The sequence below is a fragment of the Panthera uncia genome, assembly GCF_023721935.1.
Source record: "Panthera uncia isolate 11264 chromosome A1 unlocalized genomic scaffold, Puncia_PCG_1.0 HiC_scaffold_17, whole genome shotgun sequence".
Classification (NCBI taxonomy): domain Eukaryota; kingdom Metazoa; phylum Chordata; class Mammalia; order Carnivora; family Felidae; genus Panthera; species Panthera uncia.
The window spans coordinates 53,703,421-53,730,115 of record NW_026057577.1 but is presented as its reverse complement, the minus strand read 5'-3'; the positions used below and the strand labels follow the sequence as shown (position 1 = coordinate 53,730,115).

The 26,695-nt window shown below is 41.5% G+C and overlaps 1 protein-coding gene across 1 annotated transcript in view; it reads right to left on the bottom strand.

Annotated features, from left to right (window-relative positions):
* Nucleotides 1-11,012: 11,012 nt before the first annotated feature.
* Nucleotides 11,013-26,695, bottom strand: part of ARHGEF28 (Rho guanine nucleotide exchange factor 28) — a 119,614-nt gene continuing 103,931 nt past the window's right edge. The window contains exon 28 of the mRNA XM_049649633.1: nucleotides 11,013-11,414. Within this exon, the coding sequence (XP_049505590.1) occupies nucleotides 11,251-11,414 (164 nt within the window). The 3' untranslated portion in view covers nucleotides 11,013-11,250. The remainder of the gene's footprint in view (nucleotides 11,415-26,695) is intronic.

Sequence of the window (26,695 nt, the reverse complement as noted above, 5' to 3'; positions counted from 1 at the left end):
GCAGAGTTCCTTCACCTCCTTAGGAACAGTCGATGGACCTTTGTCTTTCACGAAGCTGCCTGGAAGTCAGTCTCTCGATGGATCCCAGAGGGAAAATCAAGGAGGAAAGGATTTATTTTCAGACACAGTTTAACAGCAACCAAATTAAGAAGCACCTAAGGCATGGGGCGCCTGGGTGGCTTGGTCGGTTAAGCGTCCGACTTCGGCTCGGGTCATGATCTCACAGTCTGTGAGTTCGAGCCCCGCATCGGGCTCTGTGCTGACCACTCAGAGCCTGGAGCCTGTTTCGGATTCTGTGTCTCCCTCTCTCTCTGCCCCTCCCCTGCTCATGCTCTGTCTCTCTCTGTCTCAAAAATAAAAAAATGTTAAAAGAAAAATTAAAAAAAAAAAGCACCTAAGGCAAAAAAAATGATAATTAAATATTTATCCAAGGAGCAAATTAAGATAAATACCCCAAGAGTTACTCACAAAGATCAATTTAGAAAATCTCCAATGAGGATACAAGGGCTGAAGGAACTGTTCTGCCTCACCCTCTTTTTTGCCTTTGTTGATAAACTAGGTTCCCAAGGGAATGAGTTTTTCTACATGTCAGGAGCAGCACCTTCTCCCAAGGAAAGTACAAAGAGTCATCTTTGGTGGCAAAATATCTTGTTTTTGAGAGTCAAAGGCCTTTTAACAAGGGTCATAACTGAAGTTAATTTAGACCAGTGAATGATGGCACCTGATTAAAAGCACAAATTTCACCGCTGACCACATTTCGTGCTTTTCCATGTGACTCTTAGGCTAGCCTTCTTGTGATTGTATCTCGATGTAACAAATGAAAGGAGCATCCACTTTTCTGAAAGGAAACTGAAGTTTCTCTTGTCCTGTTAATTTTTATTGGGCTTCCAGACGGCCTCTGCCAGCCCGACTTCCAGACAAATGTCACCTAGAGTGGTTCCATTCAGAAGGATCTTGGGGTTGATCATCAAGTTAAGTCCACTACAAGTCTCCATCAGTCTTCAGCGGGAGGATGGACCATAGTACTGATGGGTAAAACTAAAGGACTAGAGTTTTGTGGCAATCAAGAAGGGCCAGAGCTCACCATTCAGTCCCAGCCACTGCTCTCTTACAGCCATCTGATTATATGGTGCCTCCCAGCAATACAAAGTAAGCGCGCTCCCCAAAACAGAGGACACGTTTCCAGATGAGGAGGGGTTGGTTGAACCTTCTGACCTAAGCTTTTTGAAACTCCCACATTTGGCGGGTCAAGACAGGATCAACCCACTTAGGAACCAATTTTTGCTCGTCTTTTCGGCAAGGTTGCTGTGTCTAAAGCACATTGGGAAGTTTTCAAAAGCAACCATTAGTGTCTCTGACACATGAACCGCCAACCAGGGTCTTTTCTCTGTTTGTTATCAAGATTAGCATGAAAATATGCTACAAGGAGCAAAGGAAAGCACTATTTGAACGACTTTCAGGCTCCATGCAATGCAAATTTCTGCAGTTCAAACACAGAAAGTGTGTCAGCTCTTCTGCTTTTGGCCAGGAATAGATCATTTATTACCCCTCACTAGGAAGAGTATGGCAGAGCCCTCATTATCTCATAGCCATGCTCTCCAAATCAATCAGCACCGTGCTGTACTGCTGGGCTTTTTAATTTAAATGTCAGCTAAAGTTAGGATGTGTTTTATAAAAATGTCAGAGCCTCCTTAACTTGAGTTTTGTGTTGGTCTTGTCTATCACTCTTCATTGACAATGTTAAGGAAATCATTTTTCGAAGAACATTTACTCTAAGGTTCTCTGAATTTTCGGGATACTCTCCTTAAAAAATCTGAAGTCTGGTTAAAAATGAAAATGCTCTTTGTTACAAGTATCTATACAGTCACTTTTAAAAAATTTTTCTTTTTAGTGTTTATTTCCTTTTGAGAGAGAGAGAGTGCAAGCAGGGAGGGGCGGAGAGAGAGGGAGACAAAGAATCTGAAGCAGGTTCCAGGCTCTGAGCTGTCAGCACAGAGCCCCACACGGGGCTTGAACTCACGAACCGCAAGATCATGACCTGAGCTGAAGTCAGATGCTTAACTGACTGACCCACCCAGGCGCCCCCAGAGTCACTTTTGACTAATGTATCAAAGGTCTAAAAGCTTTCCCACCTTGGTAACGCCATTGCAAATAAAGAAAACACTTAAACAGCGGGACTGTGATCTTTGTTTCTCAGTGGGCTTTTGGAGAATGACTGTCCTACCCAGGACTTTTAACTTCTCTTCTCCTCTCCACTGAATGCCAGTAATTCTTCCCAGTTATTGTGGCAACAAAAAACCCTCCACACATCTCCAAACAGCTCCTGAGGCAAGCTGTTGTCCCTGTACCGTTGAGATGGGCTTGAACCACACATTTCAAGACCCTCCCAGGGGACAAAAAACAAACCAAAATACTTGCCAGCCACAAAGTCTCTCCTCACACCTCCCCCTCAGGAGTCTCCCCACTTACTTCAACTCCTAAAACTGTTGAAATAATATGCCGGGGCCGCTCATTTCATTACTGGGATTTGACCACTTCATGACACTGCCTGAACTATATTGCCCCCTCACCACTGGTAGAGGTCTTCACTGGCTTACGTGGTGATCTGCTAGAGGGCAGGCACCTTAGGATATCTTGTGCCCCACATCGAGCAGAGTCCTGAGCGTGACAGATGTTTATACTGGATGGATGGATAATAGGACCTAAATCCCTTGGGGGAAAAGTAGATTTTTCTCTTGAATTTACTTTCTATCCTGCCTCTATTTTTATTGTGTGTTGCAAGGTTTCCATTGTTGGTCTGTTACCAAAGCACTTAACAGATGTCTTTCCAAAGGCATCAAACCACTATGGTTGTTATCTTCTCACTCCCCGATTTCTTTTTCAGTAAACAAATTACCCAGAATATATTTCCCTCTTATCTAGCTATGCGTGCTGGAGAGAAGAAAAAAATAGAAAAGAATTTTATTTGCAAAGGGTGATTTTTCTTATTAATAACCAGAGACACAGAAACAGACTACAGTTGATTCAAAGAGCAAACACTAATCCTTTTGAGTTCTCTAGCCTCAGGAAGTGCTTTCCTCCAGGAGATAAAGGGAGCTAATCCTCAGAGAAGAGGAAAGGTGAAAACCACAACAGATTCAGCAATCAAGTTTAAGGGTGAGGGAACTACAGGTCACATGGGGAGAGGGCAATCCAGAAATGAAGTTGCAAACTTGCACTTTTCCCTCTGGGATAATGATACATTCACATTGGTCCAATCCGTCCGCTTCCCTATCTCTATAGCTCACAATAACCCACAGGTGTAAAGTGTCTGATCTTCTGAACCAAGACGTCATCAGTGGCACGGCAAGACTGGGCAAAAGTCCCATGAGAGGGCAGCGTTGCCCTTCTCTCTCCCTCTCCCTCCCTGCCACCCAGTCCAGGCAGTTTCCCACTACCTCCTTCCATTCCGACTCATCTCCACGGTCTGGGGGTAAGAAGGGGCTGAGTTTGAAGCGCTAGGACACCGTCCCCCAGGAAGCAAAGCACTTCTGTGATGTTTTCTGATTCCCCATTTTCAGACAACGCTCCTTCCACAGCTGGGAGACAAAACAAAAAAAACCCGAAACAAACAAACAAACAAACAAATGCTTCAAAAGCTACCAGTCCTCGTCAAACTGCTGACAGCCCAGCAGAAAAGTCTTAGCACAATTTCGATGCATTATCTCCTTCCTGCAGACCAGGAGGAGGTAGGCAACATGGGGACATTGGTCATTGGGGATTCACTACGCAGGATTCAAATGGAACCTGATTTGCTGAACTCGAACCTAAACCTAACAGTAGTATTGTTCAAGAGAAGACAGAAATACACTGTTTTAAAAATCAACAGATGTCACACTAAAACAAATATCCCCCAAATTGAACCTGAACTAGATGGATGTTGCATTAACTTTCTAATCTTGAAGGCATTCCCATGGCAATTTCTCCAGGGCCCTGGGCAGCCAGCCTCTTTATTGGCTGCCAGTTCACAGATGACAATACCCCTGGCAGGTTGGACAGCTAATATAGCCCCAGTCTTCAAACTTGGCTTCCCTGCCAGGTCGCTCAAAACCCATTTGTACAGCCCCGTTGGATTTTTCGAGTGTACAGCCAGATGGGTTACTTGAACTCACCGACTCGAGGACATGTTTTTGTATATTCCTATGCCTCTTATAAATCAGATCCAACAAATAATGGACGGACTGCTTGGCCGTTTCGAGCAATTATTCTGTCTGGCATGGGTGGAGAACAAGAGTAGTGTCAGCAGAGTTATCGGCCGTACCTTTTGCTTGAGGAAATGTTACATCTCCAGGGCCAAGCACATCTATCTGTCTGACTGCGTTGCCTCTGATTGTCTCTCTTTCTTTTCCTCCTCTCTCACGTACACATGTACTCTCCTTAATTACTAGCAGAAAACAGTGCATTCCGCACACTTCCCAACATCTGTTCAGGCCTTAATTAATCCAACTCTCACATGGTCTCCATAGCAACGATGCTCACCAGGCTCAGTCTCCGCATTCAAAAATCTTCTTCGAAGCAAATGGCTCAAAGTATGGCCCTTACCAAAATAATTCTGCGTTAATTTCGGGGTTTGATCCAATGAGAACTTTGCGTAGAAGGCGTTTACATGGAGAGACCAAGTTATGATATCACATTCAACATCACCATCGTGGAAATCAACTGCCTGAAACCAGGAATACAAAATAACAGTCATTTTTCAAAGTATTGCCGAAAAAAAATCCCGTTACTATCTTCATGGTACCAGAAACTCCTGTGCTACAGAAGATTAATGGCTCCAGTTATCTTGATGGAATGTACAGTTATTGTTTGCAGGGCAAACTGTTAGAAGAAACACAAGTGTTAAAAAGAAACTCATCAGAAGGTGTGTTTCCTAAGCTTCTGACTTTACGAAGCTTAATTCAAAGCCTATTGTCCCTTGCTGGTACCTGCCAACTTGTTCCCGAAATTGCAGCTTCCTGGGAGCAGAGAGGTGGACTAAGGCTTTCCAAGGAGGCCGTGAATGCTGCCCAGGGGAACATCAAGCACATTTCTGAGAGTCTGTTTTACCTCCATGGCCTACAGAGAAATTCTCCTTGATACTGACTTTATGTGTGTTTTTCTTTGAAGTTGTTATGGCAGAGATTGTAAAAATTAACACTGACAACTACCCAGAAAATCTGCTCAGATATTATACGTGGTGTTGGAGGAGGTGGGGAGGAGTACTAGAGAGAGCACAGGAGAATGAAGCCAGGCCCAAATGGCATTTGAGTTCATACTGGCTTCTGTCATTAAATGCTTAACGTGGGAGCTAATAAGAAGTAAACCATTTATCGGAGTTCTAGCTCTCTTCCCCTTCACAGCGTCCTTCTTTGAAGAGGCAAACAACCCAAAACCAGCTGAGGAGAGAGAAGACGAGAACTTAGACAAACTCTCATGTGCGTAAAAATGTATTTTAGTAGACAAATCCCTCTTATGATATAAAATGGATCAATCAACTGAGCCTCTGAACAAGGAGAGGAACTTCCCAAACCTTCTCCGGTGACTGAAACTCTGTGGACCCTGGATACATTGGCCCTGGGGATGGCTTATCTCCAGACTGCCTGGGGACTGAGCCAAGTAGAACCAGAAGCTTGGGGGTGGAGGGTGGGGGTGTCACTGAGGGATGTGGCAGGGGGAGCTCTTCCAGGAATAAGGGCCAGTTTTCTAATGTAGCTATAGTATCTACTGACATGAATGGAGAAAGTATTATAACGTTACCAAACTCATTTTTTGTCCTCAGGCAAGAGTCTCTATGAGACTCTTGGCTGCTGGCAGTATCTAAAACTCTTGACTTTTAGGCAGACAACTAGGATTCAATTCATGGCAACGTTGAAGTTTCTCAGCCATGAAGCTTCTACAGAACGACTGAACCAAGGTCCCCTTTCAAGTTACTTCAAATCACTTCATCCCAAGTGATATTCAGTCATCACCTTGAAGCGATTACTTTGAACTCACAAGCAAGAGGTAAAGAAATGGAATGGAAATGAGATCAGGGTTCTAGCTCAATTCCCGTCCCTTCTTCGATCTGAGATTTCCAAAGATTCTTCCTCATCCCCTCCTCCCTTCATTCAATAAAGTATCATGAAGGTGTCACTCTGAGTACAGCATCATCACAGGCTTTGATCTTGGGTGTCTCTCAGTGCAAAGGATAATGGGCTATGAAAAACTGAAATCATACTTCCACAGCTATTTTAGTTCCTGAGCATGCCCAAACTCACCTTCTCCGGACCACTGTCACCAGCATATAACAACTGCCATCACTTCTAGACTGACTATCCTGTGTGGCATTTACTGTCCTGGCATTAATTCACTTAGCTCTTGCAACACGCCTACAAGGCATGATGTTCTTATCATCCCCATTTCATACGTAAGCAAACTGATCTCGGAAGCAAGGTTGCAGGATTGTAGAACTCCAAGAGATTTCACTCACATGGGATTCCACGAGCATGGGTGCTCTATGGTGCCCTCTGGCACTGTGCAACCCCACGGACGTGGGGCGGGGGGCGGGGGGGAGTTCAGTAACCAGAACTCGAACCTATTTGACTTTGCCGTATCTTTTTACTGCCTCTTTCACACTGGCAGAGGGACATCCGTGCATGAAAGGCAATCAGGAAAGAACACGGTGAACTCTGGGTGTTCATCACGACATCATTCTGGAATATTCCTTCCAGGTACCCCCTCTACATCCTTAAAATTTTTTTTCTTTTCTATTCTCCACAAAGCCCTAAGTGGTAGATGAAGGCAGAGCGAGGAGCAGCATCAGAGCTGACAAAGAAAATAAAACAGGAGAGTCTTCGGCTAGGAAGATCCTGAACTTTCCTCTTCCCCCAGGCGCAAGTCTACATTCACCTCTGCAGCGAGTCCCTCTGAAAACCAGTTGAGCAGTTGCTTCACATGGCAAATGAGAAGAGAGTCACTTGGAGGCAGGCAGGAGAGGCTGTGACACACAGGCCTGCCCAAATCCCCACTCCTGATGCGCCAACACACAAGTGGGAAAAACTCAAAACCTGGAGGCTCTCCCTGAGGAATGAGGGGTTTGTAGCCTCACAACTGCAACCCCACCTTTTAAGACTTACACCCGACGGATGAGCACCCAGAACACTTAGCTTTCTTTGAAAACCTACAGAAGTCGCGCCCACTGCCCAGCGAAAGCAAAGGGTGGGAGTGAGCTGCCTGAGAGTCTGGCTTCCAGTCAGCCTGAATCTAGGAGCCGACACCCTCTTTGGGACACTGACAGGTCTTTGCAAACTCTCAACTACCTTCAAGACGGGGAGAGGTGGCTGTTTCATCTGATGCATAGAAACCAATTCAGAGAGTCTGGCAAAATGAGGAAACAGAGGAATATGTTCCAAATAAAACAACAAAATAAAACCTTAATAAAACGGAGATAAGAAAACAAAGCAGAAGAGCCAAGCGAGTCTTCGTGCCCCCTTTCCCTCCACTTAACTCTGCTTTGACTCATGAACGTCATCAGTTTATCCCCCAGAAGCACCCTGAGGCATCCTTCTGGACGCCTCTGCTCCAATAAACATCTTCAAGTGGTCGCAGGGCCCCCTTTACTCTTGGTTTCTTGTGGCTTACCATCTGGTAGGCAGATACTCAGTCGGGCAGAACCCAATTGCTTTTATGGTAGAAGTGGGTGTGGAAGGGTGAGGGGATAAGGAGGAGGCATACTCCTCCGGAACCTGGCTTTGTGTGGAACCCAATCAGTTCCTGGGGTGAGAGAGAGAAACTTCCGTGTTTCCTCGCAACTTGGACAAGAGTGTTTGAAAGAGGTGAAGGTAGACGGGTGTTCTCACTGGACACCTTAAGCCATAGGGGAGGAGCTTGCTCTTGAGTACCTCCCAACGTGTGCTCCGGTGTCTCTCGTGGCTTTTATTTCGTGTCTCTGGCCTTTTGTTTGGGTTGGCTTCCTTGCTCACATCATCTTTCCCCGTCTCTGACTTCCTTTAGGCATCTTCCACTTTAAGACAACCAACTCCCTCCACTCCACATCCTACTGACCCCCGACAGGCTTTTCCTAGGAGGCCCCCAGCTACCTGTACTTCTCCACATCTGTTCATGTGTCTGTCTTCTCCAACAGCTTGCAGGCTAATTCATCTTTATTTTGGTCCTAGCAGATTGTTTGGCCTCTAGCAGTCAAGTGTCTAAAGAAAAACCGCACGGAGCGAAGGTTTAGAGACGCAAGTAAGACGAACGCTAACCTTATTAGGAAACCTTAGTCCGGCCTTGTGACTGGCCATCTCCAGGCACGTCACTTCCCTATTCGTGGTTTCTGGCTGTGCAGGCACAATCTGCCTGAGGACTGGCACCAGGCTTAGAAATCACTCCAAGATTATTTAACGATTTAATAATAACTAGCGTATGTTATTATTAACAACTATGCCCCAGGCTCTAAGCATATCGCGTCTATTAAGCACTCAAGCCTCACAATTCTATAAGGTCATCATCCCTCTTGTATAGGTGAGGCAACTTGAGACCTAGACAGGTGAAGTGACACACCCGGGACACACAGCAAGGGGAAGATCTGGCTCCAATGTCCATACTCTCCGCGACTGCGCCTCTCGCCGACCGAGACAGAGGTGGCCGGACACAGATAACCTCGGGTTGGTTCTGAGGAGGAAAGGGGGGGTCCCAGGTCCCAGGAACGGATACATGCTCCTTTTCCCTCCTTTGTCGGTCATCCCAGGATTTAATCACGCTCCCCCTTTTTCACAACACACACCACAACCACCGCCTCTGCAGCAAACACCGTGGCCCTTTTCTGAATGGACAGGGCTCCAACCATGAGTGGGCTGGGAGCGTTGCAGGACTCCAGCAATTGGGCAGTCCTGATGAAAGGCAGAGTAGCTTGGACCACAAATAGGGAGGCACGTTAATTCCCGCAGCCTGCAAAGGACAGAGCCCCAGGGTTGCCTTTCTTTCCGCAGCACATGTCTCAAGGAATGAATGCTTTCTTGAAGCTCGCCGGTGGGTGGGAAGAGTAGGTTCTTTAGAAGAAACTCACTTATGAGGCTGGAAAATAGGGCGGTCTTCTCCTAGGATTCGTGAGTTTCTTTGGGAGGCACAGAGTGACCTCCATTGAGATCTAAATTCAGGGCACCGTAAGGACAGAGTGAAAAGGAAGAACCGATCAACAAAAGCTTTGCAACTTCTATTCAGATGAAAGGTCATAATAGTAAGACAATTGGCATGAGAAACCCAGGGATGTAGTCCTCTCAAAAGATACTAAGACTTCCCCAGGGTAGCTACATGAAGACCCAAAGTGTGCAGGGCTAGAAAATCAACTGAGCACACCTATTTTTAAAGACCCGTGTGAGGATTCTGAACATCTATTCCTATTTTCACAGGCGGATATTTCTATATCCAACGTCAGGGGAAAAGAGAAGATATCTATAGTTATCAGAGCAAGGATTTAGACTGAAATATCAATATGTTCCAGATTCAAGGGATATACGATTCGGGACTAGGCTTTGTTGGAGAGAGGGGAAAGACAGGTTTTTCTCTTTAGATGCCTTTAAGGAAGGGAAGATGCGTCTGATTAGTTTAGGAGCTCAGCCTGGAGGTGAAATGATTGACAAAAATTTTAATAAGTTATATCCATTCTTGGAAACCACTCTCTTCATCTGTTAGGATTGTGACCAAAATGGCCAGAAGCAGCAAGAGTCAGAAAGAGTACTCCCCCAAATGGCTTTTTTTTTAAAACTAAGATTTGACTTGCCTACGTGAAGATATAAAAGATGTATTCAACTGACCAAACAATGGAGTCCGGGTGACATTTTTCCCTTCTTTTTTAAGTTGATTTATTTTGAGAGAGAGCAAGCAGGAGAGGGGCAGAGAGAGGGGGGAGACAGAATCCCAAGCAGGTTCTGCATTGTCACAGAGCCTGTTGTGGGCCTCGAAATCACAAGCCGTGAGATCATAACCTGAGCCGAAATCAAGAGTCAGAGGCTTAACCGACTGACACCCCGGGGCCCCCTAATTTTTTCCCTTCCTATCACAGCTCCCTCCTCGCAAGTGTTGCAATTTGGGTGAGTTTAGTACTCCTTCCTTTTCACTTTTAGTAAGGGGAGATAGTGATGGTGTGTGAAACATCTATTTTACTAATGTCTTACACACTATTAAAATTCCAAAGCACAAAAGTGAGGTGAAAGATATTTTTTGACTCTGGGCAAAACAGATACAAATATTTCTGAAGAACGAGCTGAAAATATTTCCTGGTTTCTTTTCTTACCGAGAGACCTGTATCACTCTGAAATCAGGATGTGCCTGTGTTCCTTTGGGGGAAAGCACCGACAGGCCACAGGCCGCAAGCCTTGCCCAGAGAGCTTTTGTTCTTGAAGGCAGAGGTCCTTCTATGGAGTGATAATTGTTCTTGCTCTCAGGGCCTGAGGACACAGGGCCAACCGTGAGAAGCACTTGAACCTAAGCTTCACTATTTACATCAAAATGGACTGGCTAGGGCTCTGCCTCAAGGCCCTGTTGAAGGACAGTGAGGAACCTTGGCTTGAAAAACAATCTGCATCACGACCAAGAAAGTGAGTCTGCAAAGCATGTGGCCCAGGTCCTAAGAGTCCAGACTGTGTCCACCGCAGAGTGGTTGCCTGGTTGGAGCAGGTACCCCCCCCAACCGGACATGTTGGTGACATGGTGACTGTAACAGATCACCACTAGGACCCGCCCCTGTGACTCCCCAGAGAGAAATTAGTGCGTGAAAACCAGCCAAGAAAGGGACTTTCCCACATCCGCCTCTGCCTTTGGGGCCACTGAGGCCACTCTCCATTGTCACCTGCTGTGGCTGTGAAAGTCTGCCCATCATGGATATCACTCTTTCCGTCCACATTGCTTCTTCTAGATCTCAAGGAAGGCATTTCAAAAACCAGATGATCCAGCAGAAAATGCAATATGGAATTTTACTCGAGAGTCACAACAACTTTGAAAATATTTCTGCTTATTCAAGTTAATTTCTCCTCCAGAAATCTGAAATTAGGTGTGATAAGTTAATGATTACACAAACAGAACTGCTTTCAATAATTTATTTGGACCCATGCCCAAAAACTGAACTTGCATGAAATATTAAATATTACTCTCACAGCAATTTAGACACATTCACACGAACATCAGGAAATGAAAAAAAAAAAAATCTCCACTAAATGCCAGTGTTGTGTTTTGCTCGGAAAAATAATAATACAATTAGAGGTAAACAATGTTTTCTTCAGCGTCATCTCCAGTCTCCTGGTCTTGTCCAGTCAATGTCTGAAGATTTAGCTTTGCTTCGGCCGTAAATGTCTGCCGCTGAGAGCCATGTGGATGTGAGTCCTGGGAGGCTGGAAACTCAGTCTGAGAGATGTCCAAATCTGCAACAGACAGACGGCACAGGTCAGGAGGATCCGCTCAAGGCCTCCAAGGCAGGTGACACTGTAACTCAGAGCTCTCTAAGCCTGGGACATGCAGTGCCCATATATTCAGCCACAGAGAGAACCCCAGAGTCCAAGGAGAAAGGGACAAAATGCAATCACATCAAATGACTTAATCAATGTATCGTCAAGATGTGGCTGGGTGCGCGTTCAAATGTCTCCTACGGCTAAGAATAACCCTGACAAAATAATCCTAAGGGAGTGTCAAGTGAATAAAGACTTGTCACCATTTGCGGGCCGATAAAACACTGCTACTGTGGAACAAGGGTGCCCACTTATGTTTTAAAAACAGGTTCAAGGTCTTAGAAATACGGTATATACTCTAGCTATGGGCGATGAACTATATTTGCATCTGCACAGCCCCTCCCCTCAGAATATCTCAAAGTCAAGAACTGACCTCAAGACTCAAATAATATAGCTGGGATTTTATTAATGTGGGCAAGGGGTGGGGGAAAAAGGAGTTGAAGGATGGAGACCGGCCAGCCTCACCATTATGCAAATCTAATTAACACTCTACAAACCCCTTAGCTAGAGAAAACTGTTCCCGTATCAAGTACGGCTGGGTTCTTTTTTCTGGTTACCTAGCAACAGCAGGGCATCGTCTATTTTCCCTTTTTCTGCTAAAAACCCTCTAGTACACGGTGTAAGGGAAGGCAAAGAGGGGTTCCTACTTTAAGAAAAGAAAGGCTGTTGCTGCAAACCATTTTCACTTCGCTTGTTCTACCGACCACCCTTCCTGAGGCTCACTTATATGGCAAAGTCACAAATGACCGGCTTCGGTCCGCGCAAAAGGCGGAGTATGCGTGGAAACCCAGGCGAGAAAGATGGATAGCCTGAAGCCCACCCGCTCCTTCTTCAGTCATCAACGAGAGGTCATTATAAACATTGCCACATTTGACTCCGAGACTCTATTATTTAGATGGATACCCATAACTGTTAGGATTCTAATGACAAAAATGCTTGTGGCTCCTGCCCTCCTGCCAACGACCTTTAGCTGGTAGGGAAGGCAGGAAGCAAGGCCTGGCGGGAATAGTAAAGCGTCCTCACGCTGCTCTGTCTTCAGGGACGTGGGACACTTGGCTACGTGTCCGTTCATCACTTCTGCCAGGAAGAGGCAGGCCCACTGGAAGAGCGGCAGCCAGAGCCCCAGAAAATAAACACAAGTCACCTGGAGGAGCTGACGTGGGCCTGTGAAGCTGAGGGGGACCCCGGGGAGAGGGGAGGGAAAGAAGAGGTCAGGCTGTACTCCCTAGCTCTGCTCAAAAGCTTAGGCCTGCCGGGCCTCTAGACGCCCGTGGGGCCCAAAGAAGAAAATTCTTTTACATTTGGGTGACTTGATTTTACTAACCCTGATTCCAAATCCTGTACCTCGAATACTCGAACTCACTAACTACTGAACACGTAACTAGTGAAGATGCTTCTAACTACCCCGTGCAAAGCATGACTTCTGGGCATAAGAAGTTTTCCAGGTCTGATAAAGCCATCGCTCTTTTAAGCCTCAAAATGTTGTAACCCACAGTTTACAGTTTGGGAAACAAAAGCTCAGGCAACTTAAATTCCTTGCCCCACATCACACAATTAAGAACTCATCTAGATTTGAACTCAGAGGACCACTGCCACTTGCACATCTGATCAAGAGTCTCAGGATTCCCATTTCTTATGGTGATAGAAACGGCCTGACCGTCTTTACCACATAAAGAGACTTTGAATGTTTAATACTTATCCTCCCTAAGTACCACATTTTGAAGAATCACTTAGCAAAAAAGAAATTAAGAACGAGAGAGACATTCCAAGCTCCAAAAACCGGATACCATGATTATTATAAAATTGGGAACCTCCTTCATTTAATCAGGTAAACACCACAAACCGTCCTGCCCCCGCAATGATTTCTCTATTAGGGCAACACAGATCAACCTAGAATGCTCTCTGCTCTTTTATCACATTTGGAGACAAAGTATGCTTGCCTGTGGTCACAACACACGTTCACGCTTTCAACTCCTTTCCCCAGGCATTGAATGAATAAAGCCATTTAACCTCTAAAAAAATATTCTCAGTTATGCTACTCACGTTTAGCATTACACAACCTAACACATATACACCTCAAAACTTGCATCTATCAGATGCTCGTAGATTGAAGAACAGCTCATGTAAGCCACTGTATTCCTGCCCCCTTGCCAACAGAAGGTCCAGCCAGGGTACAAGAAATACCACATGGAGAAGGAACAACCATGCATTGAATGAGGTGGTTGGGAGGTGATTGCGGACAAACCTGACAATGCCCGGCACAATGCAAGCCCTTAATCCCTGTAAGTTTCCTTCCCCTGGGGGTGTGAGACATGTAGCAAAGAATCCAAAATACTGGTGGTGAGTCTAGGGATCTGGGAAGTCCTCTTAATGGTTTCAGGAGAAGGCTTAAGAACAGCCAAAGAACCAAACGTTTATCAGAATTCTTTTAAACTGTAGGCTCTAGCTCAGGAAGACAGAGATCCAAGAATAAATGTTGGGGGGGGGGGAGGTTAGTTTTTAATTGGTGTGTATATGTGTATGTATGTGTGTGCGTAAGGGAGTATAGACATTTAATGACAACTTTTTCAGATAAAAATAAAAATACAGAGGAACATCTCTAGGTGAAAAATAGCTTGCTGGACCCTAAAGTGACAGACCCATGTTGGCATCCTAGATGTATTCATGGAGGTTGTTGTGGATGTATGTCACCTGAAGGTGAACTCAATTTCCTTCTCCATTTTCTCCTTGATTTCCGCCTGAACTATTTAGGCAAGGTCAGACAACCCATCTTTGAAACTGGAAACCGTTCCATGATTTCTGATTTTATGATTCCATTTCAACCCTGAAAGAGCACCAGCACAGCAACTGTATACTTCTCAAGGTCAGCCACCTTTTTCCACACTTTTTACCCTAGAGAATATGATCATTATGGAATCTTAAACTGAAAAAACATTTGTTAAAATAAAACCTCACTGATTCAGAAAGCAGAATTCTTGAGGAATAAAAATCACCCAATTTTGTGATCAAAATCCCTATAAATTGCTGAACATAAAAATAGGATACCTGGTTTTTTAATAAGCAAAGAAATATTAATTTAATGGAATCCTAATATGGTCGACTAAAAAGCAAATGCTATTATAATGAAACAAAACTTCAGACTACAAGGAACCTTTCCATCTAGTATCTCAATACAACTTTCCCTGTCCATTGACATAAAAGATGCAATTTGATCTTTACCATACTTGTGGAAACTAAACAGAATGACCATGACCTTAAAATAAAGATGAAGAAGCAGAAACAAATCGAATCCCCATAGCCTGGCTAAACATAGTAGAGAAATAAAATCTTGGGGCAGGGTTTTCTTCTACCTAACTGAAAATTTTCACACCAAACAACTTCACCCTTAACAAGAAATTTCCATAGGTCCAATGTGGGGTCTAAGTCCACCTGCTAATGAAGTTTTAAAAAATTCTAAGTACCCACATTTTGGAGTGGGGGGCAAAAAGCCCCGTGCTACCAAGCGATATGCCCCACACCACACACTGATACATATCCACAGACAGTTGCCTAAATCTCCCTGTTTTCAGCCCTTAGTTGCAACCTGTTGGCAAACGTTTACACTGACCATTTTCACACTTCTCACCTGCTGTTGGAATTTTAGACAATCAGGAAAGAGAATGTGGGGTGTAGGATGACTTACAACTATAGAAATCAGCTCCTGAAAAGCTGATACTAGTAGGATGCAAAATGAGCCTTCCTTCCATCGGCTCACCATCATTCTTCTTCTGAGCCAACTGGATAAGTGGTTCTTTTCTATAAACTCAAAGTGTACCATGCGACCATGTGCCATATTAAAAATGAACGAAGCGCCTCCTAACCCAAGAGTTAAATAAACCACAAGGTAAATCGTAACCTTGGGCAAGTCATTTCTCCTGTTTGGGCTTCAGTTCATGAAGGACATGACTGAAATCACCTTTCTGGCCTCTTGAACTTCTACTGTATGAGAATTTATACATTTGGACTTTGGCTTAGTGCTTCACCAAATAATATTCTGAGGGAACAACAAATGGATGTTTTTGAACTGCTTTATGCTCAAGAAATACAAATGTATTACCTTAAGTTGCATCTAAGATAATGTTTTTAAGGTAATTTCCAGACCTATGCCCCACCCCTCTACCTTCATTCTTCTCAACAACACCTATCTGATTGAGCCAACATAGAATCTTCAGTGGACAGTATTTGGAAAACTACCTATTGAGAAGATAATGTTTACAGTCAAAACCTGCACGCAATCTTCCCTTCAAAGAACAGCAGACTTAAGAGTAACTTGTCAGGAAGAAAAAGTCTGTGACAAGTCAAAAGGAGTTGTCTATCATGTTTAAATAATTAGTGTAATATTTGCCTTTTCTGGATTTTCTGAATAGAAAAGCATCTTAAATTATGATAATTTTTAAGCTTCATTTAAATTTAAAAGCACCAGTATAACTTTTATCATAAATATCAACTGGGGACATCTAGAATTTAACTCAACGTATGGCCAATGGCCAGGCACCCAGCACCCAGTGCTACAAAATCACACTGAGTCGACTGTCGGGATCATTGATGATGCCTTGCTCAGCCCTCTGTGTCTCATCCCATTCCATTCTCCCAAACAAAACTCACAACACAGAGCTTCGTGTCTTCTGGGCCTTGGCTCTGTTCTTGTTTATTTTAATGAAGTGTTCTGACTTGTGCTTCTGATTACTATATCCCTTATGCATGTTCTTAAAATCAAAATTCACACTTTCCTAGAATAACTCCACCTCAAAAACATTTTTGATTAATGTTCCAAGTCTGCAGAATAAGTTGTAGTCCCTGTTTGATGACTGATTCATGCTTACACTGTGAAACATTGAAAAAATCGTTTCCTGATGGCATTACTGGCGATCACTATTTTTTCTCAGGAGCGTTAATACACGGCATTTTTCTTCTAATGGAAAACATTTCTTGTACAGAACTTGAGGTATCTTCAGAGCAAAGGAAAATTGGTCTATGTCACTAATTTTGCTCGACCCTATTTTACAGTGAGGCACAAGCAGAATGTGAACCTCTGGCATGAAAACCAACCCGGCATTGGCATCTGAAACCAACAGTCTCCATTAGTGTTAGGATTCCTTACTACTCCTCATCTACAGTAATGCACCTGAACTAAAATAACAGAAATGTGCTCTGGGGGTCCGTGTTAGGATTCCTTACTACTCCTCATCTACAGTAATGCACCTGAACTAAAATAACAGAAATGTGCTCTGGGGGTCCATGTGCATGAAGAAATTTATAGCATATAAAAGCAAACAGTTATAATTTTTTAAATTGTAACTGTTATAGCTGGACTTTATTGTCTTATCAGTAATTAACATTTGAATCACCTGGAGTTATGTAGGTAACATTGACAAGAAACAAAACAACTGAAGCAACCGATACAATGAAGATGAGATGAACACAAGACATGGTATGATGAACCAAGTCTGTTACATGAACTTTGATTTGCTCTCGCTCTCCTTTCTCCCCATAAGGTGCCAACGTTATGGACTCACGACCTTAACATTAGCAAGCCTCATGAGAGGATGGGGCAAGTGCCTCCGCCTTTCTCTCTTCTTTAGGATGCGTTTCAAAGTGTTTCTCTAAACAAGATACTAACAGGTATTAATGACAGAAGAATGAATACAGTGGTCAAGGAAGCTGATGAAACTGTGGGCAAATCAAGTTGCTTAACAGATTCCTCAGACCTTTAATCAGCTCACCTGTATCATAAATCTCTGAGGGGGAAAAACAGTATGTGGCACCCTCCAAACTGAGGGGGACTTTTCTCACAGTGTGCTTGGTATGTTCCACATAACGTATTTGGGGAACCGGTACCGTAAAAAAAAAAAAGCAAATCTATTATACATTAAGAAAGAAACAGCAAATGACCAAGATGTCAGGATAGGTCAGGGGCAGGAAGTTGAAAATAAGTGAGGTTTTCCAAATTCAGAAACTCTTAACCTTGTACGTGATGTCCTTCTGGTGGACACGGGCAATTATCGACAGTGGCTGCTCAAGTTATTAGGAGAAAAGCAGATGGAGAGCTTTGTAGTGGATGGATCAAGCTGACACTATTTGAACCCACAGATCAAATATAATATCATAAAAAAATAAACAGACATGGTTGGCCTCGTGATAGGATGCAACAGGAAATGTATAACGTGGACAATGTAGGAAACATGTAATTCGATCTGTGAAGATTCTTCAGGTCAAAAAAGCCTCTATCTAGTCAACCACCAAACACTTATTCCAACTACCCAGTTTATAGAAAACACGGGGGAAAGGATAATACGTTAAATAACACTATAGGAAAGCAAGCAGAAAAATTGACAATGTAGGACATTTTAAAAAAATGATTTTCTTCCAGGAAATAAATGTCTTTTCAAAAAACAAACAACACTGTCTTTTCAAATAATTATAAGACTTAAAAAAAAGGGGGGGGGCAGGAGAAATTTAGATTAAAAGAGATCTAAGAGATATACAAGCCAAATACAATATATGAAATTATTTGGGTCAAACAAACCAAGGGGAAAAAGTTGAGACAGAGAAATTCATGTACTGACAGTATGGTTTCAAGTATAAAGTTTTTTAGGTGTAATAAAGATATTGTGGTGATGCTTAAAAAAAAACACTTCTTGCCTTTTAAAGAAAGATACTCAAGTATTTTGAAATGAAATCACAGGATATCCTGGATTTGCTTTAAGATAACCCAGTGTGAGAGAGAGATAAGAGCACTGATGAACCAGGATTGGCTTGTCTGTGTGTTGGTCATCATTAGAGCTGAGAACTCATTAAACAATTCTACTTTTGTATACATTTGAAATGTTCCATGGTATATTTTTTAAAGTGCATAGCCTCACATATATTTGGACTATAAAATTATAAAGGGTTCTCTGTTATTCCAACAGCATAGCTCCTATACATCTGAAAAAAAAAAAATGGAACACTGTGGCAATAAATTAGGGGCCTCCTCTGGATGCTGAATGTGTTTACATCAATTTTAATGCAACTGTATGACAAGTCATTGGCAAGTGTGTGTGTATGGGTTTTTATCTATTTAGAAAGATACACAATTTATGTGACTCTGTTTCATAAAATAAATTAGGTTCATTTGAGTTTATAGCTACCTATAAGATATGATACAGATTCAAATATGTCCCTTTGCTTTTGCCTAGAAAATTTAACATCTCCCAAGTGAACCATAATCAGAAAAGATCTTTTATACCCTGGGTGTATTTGTTGATGGCAAAGAATTGATAAGTTTCTCTTGTAATTTAGATTCCTATTCTTCAGCCTTTTGAGTTTACTAGAACTAAGATGTAACATTTAAGAAATAGAAGGTAATACATTTAGTCTGACAATATCAAAGTTGATTTCAGTTTATAATAATAGTAGGTATAAAAACATATTGCCAAAGGAATTAGTGAATACCTGATACAAAAAATTTATCTACTCAAAGTCCTGATAATCACCAGTTTCGAATGCTTATGTGTTGAAAGGACCTTAAATTTTCATTTAGCCTAACCCTTGCCTTCTCAGCAGAATCAAATGGATGTAGTCAAGATAGAATTGCATTATAGGGCTTCTGTCTTTAAGCCACTAACATTAGTTGACTTTGAGTGAAACATTCAACTCAATTCTCACAGCAATACACAATGGTAGGTATACTATGGAATATGAAAGGGAGAGCCTAATGCATATACAGACACAAGCCTAACTTAAAAAAACAGAACTCAAGAATACAGGAAGCTCAAGAAAATCTCTAATATCTTCAAAGAAATATTTAAAAGACATTCAACTACAAAGCAAGATTCCATAAAATATCAACTATAAGAGAACAAGGAAAATCTCTTGAAATTAAAAATATGCTAGCTGAATTAAAAAAAAAAAAAAAGTCAATGGACTAGTAGGAGGTTAAGGATAAGAAAATCTCCCAGAAAGGAAAACAAAAACATTAAGAAATGGGAATAGAAGTGGTGGCGGGGGCGGAATAAGCAGAAAAATCAGAGAACCCAAGAGGTCCAACTATGAACGAGAAACAGTTCCAATAAGATAATAATGATGAGAAGATTTTTTTAAAGAAAATTTCCCACAATCAAAGAAAATGTCTCAAGTAACCAGTAAGAATGGTTTTAACAAAAGACCACACGAAGACATATAATACAATTCATCCAACAAGGGATAAAGAGAGAACTGCAAAGGCTTCCAAAATTGAGAACAGGTCACAAAGAATTAGAAATAAGAATGACATCAGACTTCTCAACAGAAACCCTAAGAAGCAGAATAATCAAACCGTTCAAAATTCTGAAGGAGAATAAATTATTTTTTGAGAAAGAGAGAGGGTGCAAGGGAGAGGGGCAGAGGGAGGGAGAAGAGAATCTTAAGAAGGTTCCACATTCAGCACAGAGTCTGACACGGGGGCTCTATGCAGGCCTCGAGCTCAAGACCATGACATCATGATCCGAGCTGAAATCAAGAGTCAGACACTTTACCGACTGAGCCATGGAGGTGCCCCTGAAGGAGAATAATTTTTGATCTGGAATTCTAAGCCTAAATATATGACAAAAACCAAGTATAAAAGCAAAAATAAATGATGTGAAAAATACATTTCAAGTTAGTTATTTGGAAAAAAATGTGCTCTCATTATGGCTTTTCTTGGGAACATTTGGAGGCAAGATCCACCACATAAAGGAATAGGTCATAAAAGATAAAAAATGAGACTGAGCACACAGGATCTGTCACAGGAGGAGTATGAAGGGTGACACCTATATAGCAGGCATGGAACAACAAGGGCTTATTGGAAAAGGAGGACAGAGGATCCTGGAAGGGAAATTTCAAGGACAGAAAATGAAGCAGATAGATATCGGACGTGTTGAGTGTGTGGAAACTAATATTGGCCAGTTAACTGAGAGGTACACAAGCTATGGAGGAAAACATAGTTGGGAGGTAGGAAAAAAGTAAGCAAATGAAGAAGATATATGGTGAAAGCCTCAGTAAAATAGAATAGTCAAAAACAACATTATTTTAAGTAGCTTCTGCACATATGGCTGATTTTTCTCCATCCTGAAAGACCTTAGCTCTGTCACAAATGCCCTTTTGCAATCTTAAAGTATCTACATATAACCGTAAATATGATTTCGCCTACAACTATTTCTCAAAGTTAAAACCATATTGAACCCATTTGAAAACAATTAATTTGCCTGCATAAGTAATACTAAACACCTGAAATTCCAAAATCTGTTGTTAGAAAAACACCTTTAAAAATAGTCACTTCACCAAAGAGGAAACCTAAATGGCAAATAAATACAAAAAGACACTAAATCTCACGAGTAATTAGGGAAGTACAAATTCTAAGAATGGGAGTTACCATTTCATACCCATGAGATTGGCAAAATTTAGAAACCTAACAATACTGAGTGTTGGGGAAGTTCTGGAGAAACTGGAAATCTCATATATAGATGCTGAGAATTGAATTATTTAACTTTAGAGAGAAATAATACCCAGCAAAACCAAAGACATCCTCATCACTTTTAGGTGTTATCATGTAAATAAACTCTCATTCATATACACAAGGGGAATGCATAAAAGGATATTTACTGAGAATCATTTGTAGGAGTAAAAAAATTGGAAACATCCTAACTGTTCACTAGTAACAAATAAGCTGGCATTTATTCTATAAAGGAATAGTATACAGCAGTTTAAAATGAACTATTTGAACTACATGTATGAATATGCACATTGAGTGGGAAAAAAATAGTTGCAAAAAGACAAACATTATATAGAATATAAAAACAAAAATATATATTTATGCATACATGTATGTAGCAAGAACATAAAAACATACTATAGAAATGACATGCACCAATTATAGAATTATAGAAATGATATGCACCAATTATAGAATATTGTTTAAATGGGGGAAAAAAGGAAAAATAAGGGGAGGGACGCTATATTGAATATTCTAAAAAAAAAAAGGCAAAGAAATGTCTGAAGCAAATATGGCAACAGGTTAACATTTGTTAAATGCATGCCTGATACATATTTTTTCTTTACTTTTCTGTAAGTTTGAATTTTTCATAGCTAAAACTTTTATATTAAAAATGCATTAAAAAACACAGCAACCAATTATAATATGTGGTCTTATATTATTATATATTATATATATTATATAATATATATTATATTATTATAATATTTGGATTCTGAGTCAAGAAAAATCAAACTAGAAAGAGTACACACACTCACACACACACAATTGGAAATTTAAATACTGACTATATGTTGATACTATGGAATTTTTGTTCAATTTTTCCCTTGGTGTGATAATAGTTTTAAAAAGAGAGCCCTATCTCTTAGAGATAAATACTGAAATGTTATGCATCAATAAATACGTACACATGACTTTTAAATACTGCTTCAAAATAATACTGGGCGTGTTGGGGTTAAGTGTCTGGGTGAAACACAATTGGCCAGAAGTTCCTAAGTTTTTCAAGTTTATCATGGTAACTAAGTGGTTGTCATACTGTTTAATTATGTACGTGTTTGAAATTGTCCACAATATGTTTAGATAGGCAAAAAAACAAAAACAAAAACAAAACATCAAGCTCAATTTTTAAATCAAAATTAAGATCATCAAATCCTGGAGTCCCTGTTAAGAAGCAGGTACAACTTTTCTAAGAGTGCACTGAATCAAATGACATGTAGGTCTCCAACTCAGGGATAGGTCAGTATTTTCATGACACTGAATCCCTCTGAAAGACAGACCAGGGGCTCCTAAGAACTATGCCAATTAGGCTGACTTTCTGGAAACTGCCTGCTTCATGACCCTACCCACTGTGAAAGAGAAGAAGTGAATTCACTTTATTGCCAGGTGAATAAGGCAGAATTTTAATGCTGCATTTACTACTTACTGACTCAGTCAAGGGAAAAGCATCTGTTAAAATTCTTAAGCATACAAGATCCAGTGTATTTCTTTAAACCAGAAGCAGGCAATTAAATACATCCAAGCTAACTAGTTCTAACTACTTCTTAATAATCACATTATTGGACTTCAAAAAAATTGGTGTCCAATTCTTCAAAGGTCTACAAATGAGTGTATTTTTTTCTTGATCAACTACAAAATTACATGATGTCAAACAACTAACATGCCTTTTCTGTTCTGAGAAATTGGTATTTACAGTTTTCATAGCAACACAATTTTTTTTCTTTTTAGAAATGAGAAACATTATTTTTGTAAGTCTTATTTGTTTGAAGTAACATTTGCCAAGAAACCAAACTCCAAAATATATTTTCCAACTGTAGCTCTGAGTTTATGCCACTCAAAAATGATTATAATTTTAAAAGCACAACATAATATATAGAAAAAAAATGTTTTGTTCAAGGCAGATTTTCACACCCTCGGCATTCTTTTCACATTTATGTTTGTTATCAGAGTAAAGATAACTGTATTACATTTCTGGAAATTAAACTTAAAATGTTTTTAGAAATTGTATGGTTTGAAAAGAAGGCAGTTTGCAGAACAGAGACAAAATAAGGATTTTACCAAAACAGCAATCAAAAGAAAACACACATATCACAGGATTCACAGCTCTCCTCCTTGGAGCCATCTCCCTCTAAAGAAAATTGTTTTTAAATTTTCTTATGGATACTAACGTCGTAAGAAGCTGCTCTTGCTGTTAATACTTGTCCTGTTGACATATGACCTGTGACTAACACTGGGCCTAAAGAAAGCCAATTTCCCTTTCAGTATCTGCCAGGTGACATGTATCCCCAAGCTGGCACTAGATCTCCCTCCTTCTGGATAGACCTCTTTCTTCCCTAAACAACTCGTCTCAAGAAGCCATAGCATGACATGAAACTTCTTTCATGGAATCAGCCACCAAGAGCAAGGATCATGAAGGGCAGCCTCAGTTGGTCCCTTAGTGACCAGCAGCCCTCATTCCTTACAGACATCTGAGGACCACTGAGTACGGTGTCCTGAGAAAGCCCGTGACCACACAGTTGAAAGGCATTCAGGGCCGGATGAATATAGTCCACAGCTCTACACCCCTTCACAGACCCTCCAGACAGTGAGCTTCCAGGTTTGGTGGGTAGGACAACTTCAGGGACGATACATCTGAAATGAGCCTTGAAGGCCGACCAGGATGTCAACAGGGAGAGACGGCCCTGTGTGGAGGTATTCCAGCTGGAATTGGCAACTCTGGCAAAGGGGAGAAAATGCTAGATGCTATAAAAAAGGAAAGTTGTCAAGCTTGGCTGAACCATGAGTTTGCGCAGGTGAGTTGAGGTGGGGGATGCGATGAAAGAGTAGCCTGTGGAGGGTCTTGGAGGGAAGGGTTAGGAGTTCTTACCTGAGAAACAATCATGGCAGCCACAGTGACCGGGACCCTTGTATGACTGCCTATCAATCTACATTCTCAGCTTCACCTGCACATCCTATATGTGTTGCTATCCTGCAAGGAGGGGTAGCTCCAGGAGCAGAGTGAGAAGGGAACTATATTCCCCTATGTTTGCCTGCCTGGAAGAAAACCACATTTAAGACCATCAGGTTCCATTCCGTTAATGGGCATTTTTTTTTTTTTTTTTTTTTTTTTTTGGTCAATTAGTAGAGAGTATATCAGAATGAAAACTGGTTTGAGCTTCTTTTCCATTTGCTCTTCACTGAGTGCTTAGTGTATGCTCTGCACTGGGCTGGACATAAGGGAAACCAAGCTGAATGAGACCTCAACTCCACAGTCAACAAGTTTATAGTCTGTATAATCACTTTGAAAATGCTTTTAGTTTCTTAAAATTGAAACAGGCACCTACTCCAGAAATAATTCTACTCCTAGGTATTTACACAAGAGGAATGAAAACATAATTCACACACACACACAAAGCCCTGTACAGGAATGTTCAGAGCAGCTTTATTCATAATAGCCAAAAATGAGAAATAAGCCAGGTGTCCATCAACAGAAGAATGGGTAACTGTGGTAAATCCATCAAGGCAAGATTCCTCAGGAATAAAAGGGGATGAACCACAGATTCATGCAAGGTCATAGATGCATCTCAAAAGCATGCTGAATGAAAAGAACTGAACACAAGAAGGCACACAGTATCTGATTCCATTCCATTCTATAATAAGCAAAATTAACCTATGATGATGAAAAGCAGAGGAGTGGTTGCTTCGGGGGGGTAGGGATTGGTTGGAAAGGGGTAGAAGAGAGCTTTCTGGAGTGATGGAAATACTCTGCACCTTGATATTCTTTCCACAAAATTAATTGAATAGACTTAATATCTGGGCATTTCACTGTATGTAAATTATAACTCAAACAAAATAAACCATATGAAGCATCATCTAGTCTAAAGGGAAAACACATATGAAATATGGTACAAAGGAGGAAAAGGGTGCATTGGACACACAACGTTATACACGAGAGGTTCCTAACTCAGACAAAGAGGGTCTGGAAAGGCATCTAGAACTAAGTGCCCCGGAGCTAAGTCTTGAAAGGTGAGCAAGAGTTAGCCAGGTTGGAAGAAAAGGGTAGAAGAGAAGACATTCCTGACAGAGGAAGCAGATGCACAAAAAATAGGAGGGCTCTGGCCTTTCACGTAACAAGGAGAACTTCTAACCGCTGTACCACAGTGGGGAAAGGATGTAGTAGGAGAGGCGGCTGAGAGGTTCAAAGCCAGATCAGACCTCCAGCCCCAAACACATAGCCTCCCGTGCTCCTTCAGGGAGGACCGCCTTTCAACACACGGATCCTTTGGAAACACCCAAGGAAGAGAACCCAAAAAGTCTCTAAGAGGACTGGACGCAAACCCTTAACCACAGGCTCAAGTGCTGACCTGGGGGCTACACAAAGCTCTATGTTAAATCCATGCTGGCTTCGGTTTCCAAAAGACAACCCATGTGGTAAATCATGCTGGGATATGCCATTTGGATCTCAACTGTTCCCAAGGGAGAAAAAATGTATTTGAAGGGTGCGCCCCGGGCAATGCATTTATTTCAACATCCACTTACATCAGTGTTTTTTCCAGTATATTTAAAGGAACAGTAGCCCTGCCAAACACTAGGCCCCAGAGGAGGATGCTGTGGTTAAATGCCAAGGTTGGCGAAGCGCCACCTTTGGATATCCATGAGCACGATAAAAGTTTTGAAAAGGTTGGAGAGTCCCCAAGCCAGCATTTCCCAATATTATTATTATGAGAACCGCCTATCTAGTAACACCTAGTAACAGCCAGTAGAATTATGCATCATGTTTTGAGATGGGTCTTCTTAGCTCAAAACCCAAATGAGATGAAGTCTTTCAGGCCACCAAAGCAACCACCTGGAAGAAGTACAGTGGCTCAAGTCTTCCTAAGGATTTATAGCTTAACACAAGGTAGATAGTAAGTGTATACTGAGCACCTCCAAAATTCCAGGTATTTTATGCTTTGTCTTTATGTAATCCCCTACCAAGGACAAAGCAGATACTATCAGAAGTCCAATTTTATATATAAGGAAACAAACATATCAAGTTAACTACTTGCTTAAAATTTCATAGGTAATAAATGACAGATCTAGACTATGAACTGAGGCATAATTTCCAACCCTTCTCTGTCTTAACCACTATGCCAGTCAGTCATCTCCACTGTTCAAAATTAGTCAACGACATTGCCTCGTGCATTCATTTGTTCATGTATGCATTCAAATCCCTCACTTAAAAATGAAGCACTGATTAACTGATTAACTCAGGTAAAGTTCGTTACATAAGAAAATACACGTTCAGTCTATTTTTCCTGAAACTTGGTTTAGGAGGTGGGAGATGGTGGATCCTTTATCTTCTACTATCTTCAAAAGTGAATTTGAGAAACAGGAGAATATTCTATCACCTACTTTTATCTCAGGAACATATCTGGCCTTGGTCATTCTGGCCCAAAATGGTATTGCCAGGCAGGTTTCAACTCTTTTCTGGGTCAGTGTTGATTCAGTCATTTAATCAAGCCCTTCAGGAAACACATTTTCTGGAACTTTCCTGAACCATACATTCTCAAAGTGGGCCAATGGATTCTCCAAAAACAAAACAAAACAAAACACAACTTGCAGATAATCTAAAAAAACTAAAAATTCCCAATACTATCACCTAAAGTATTATCAATTTATAGAAGTCCTATAAATTTGTTTGAGAAAATAT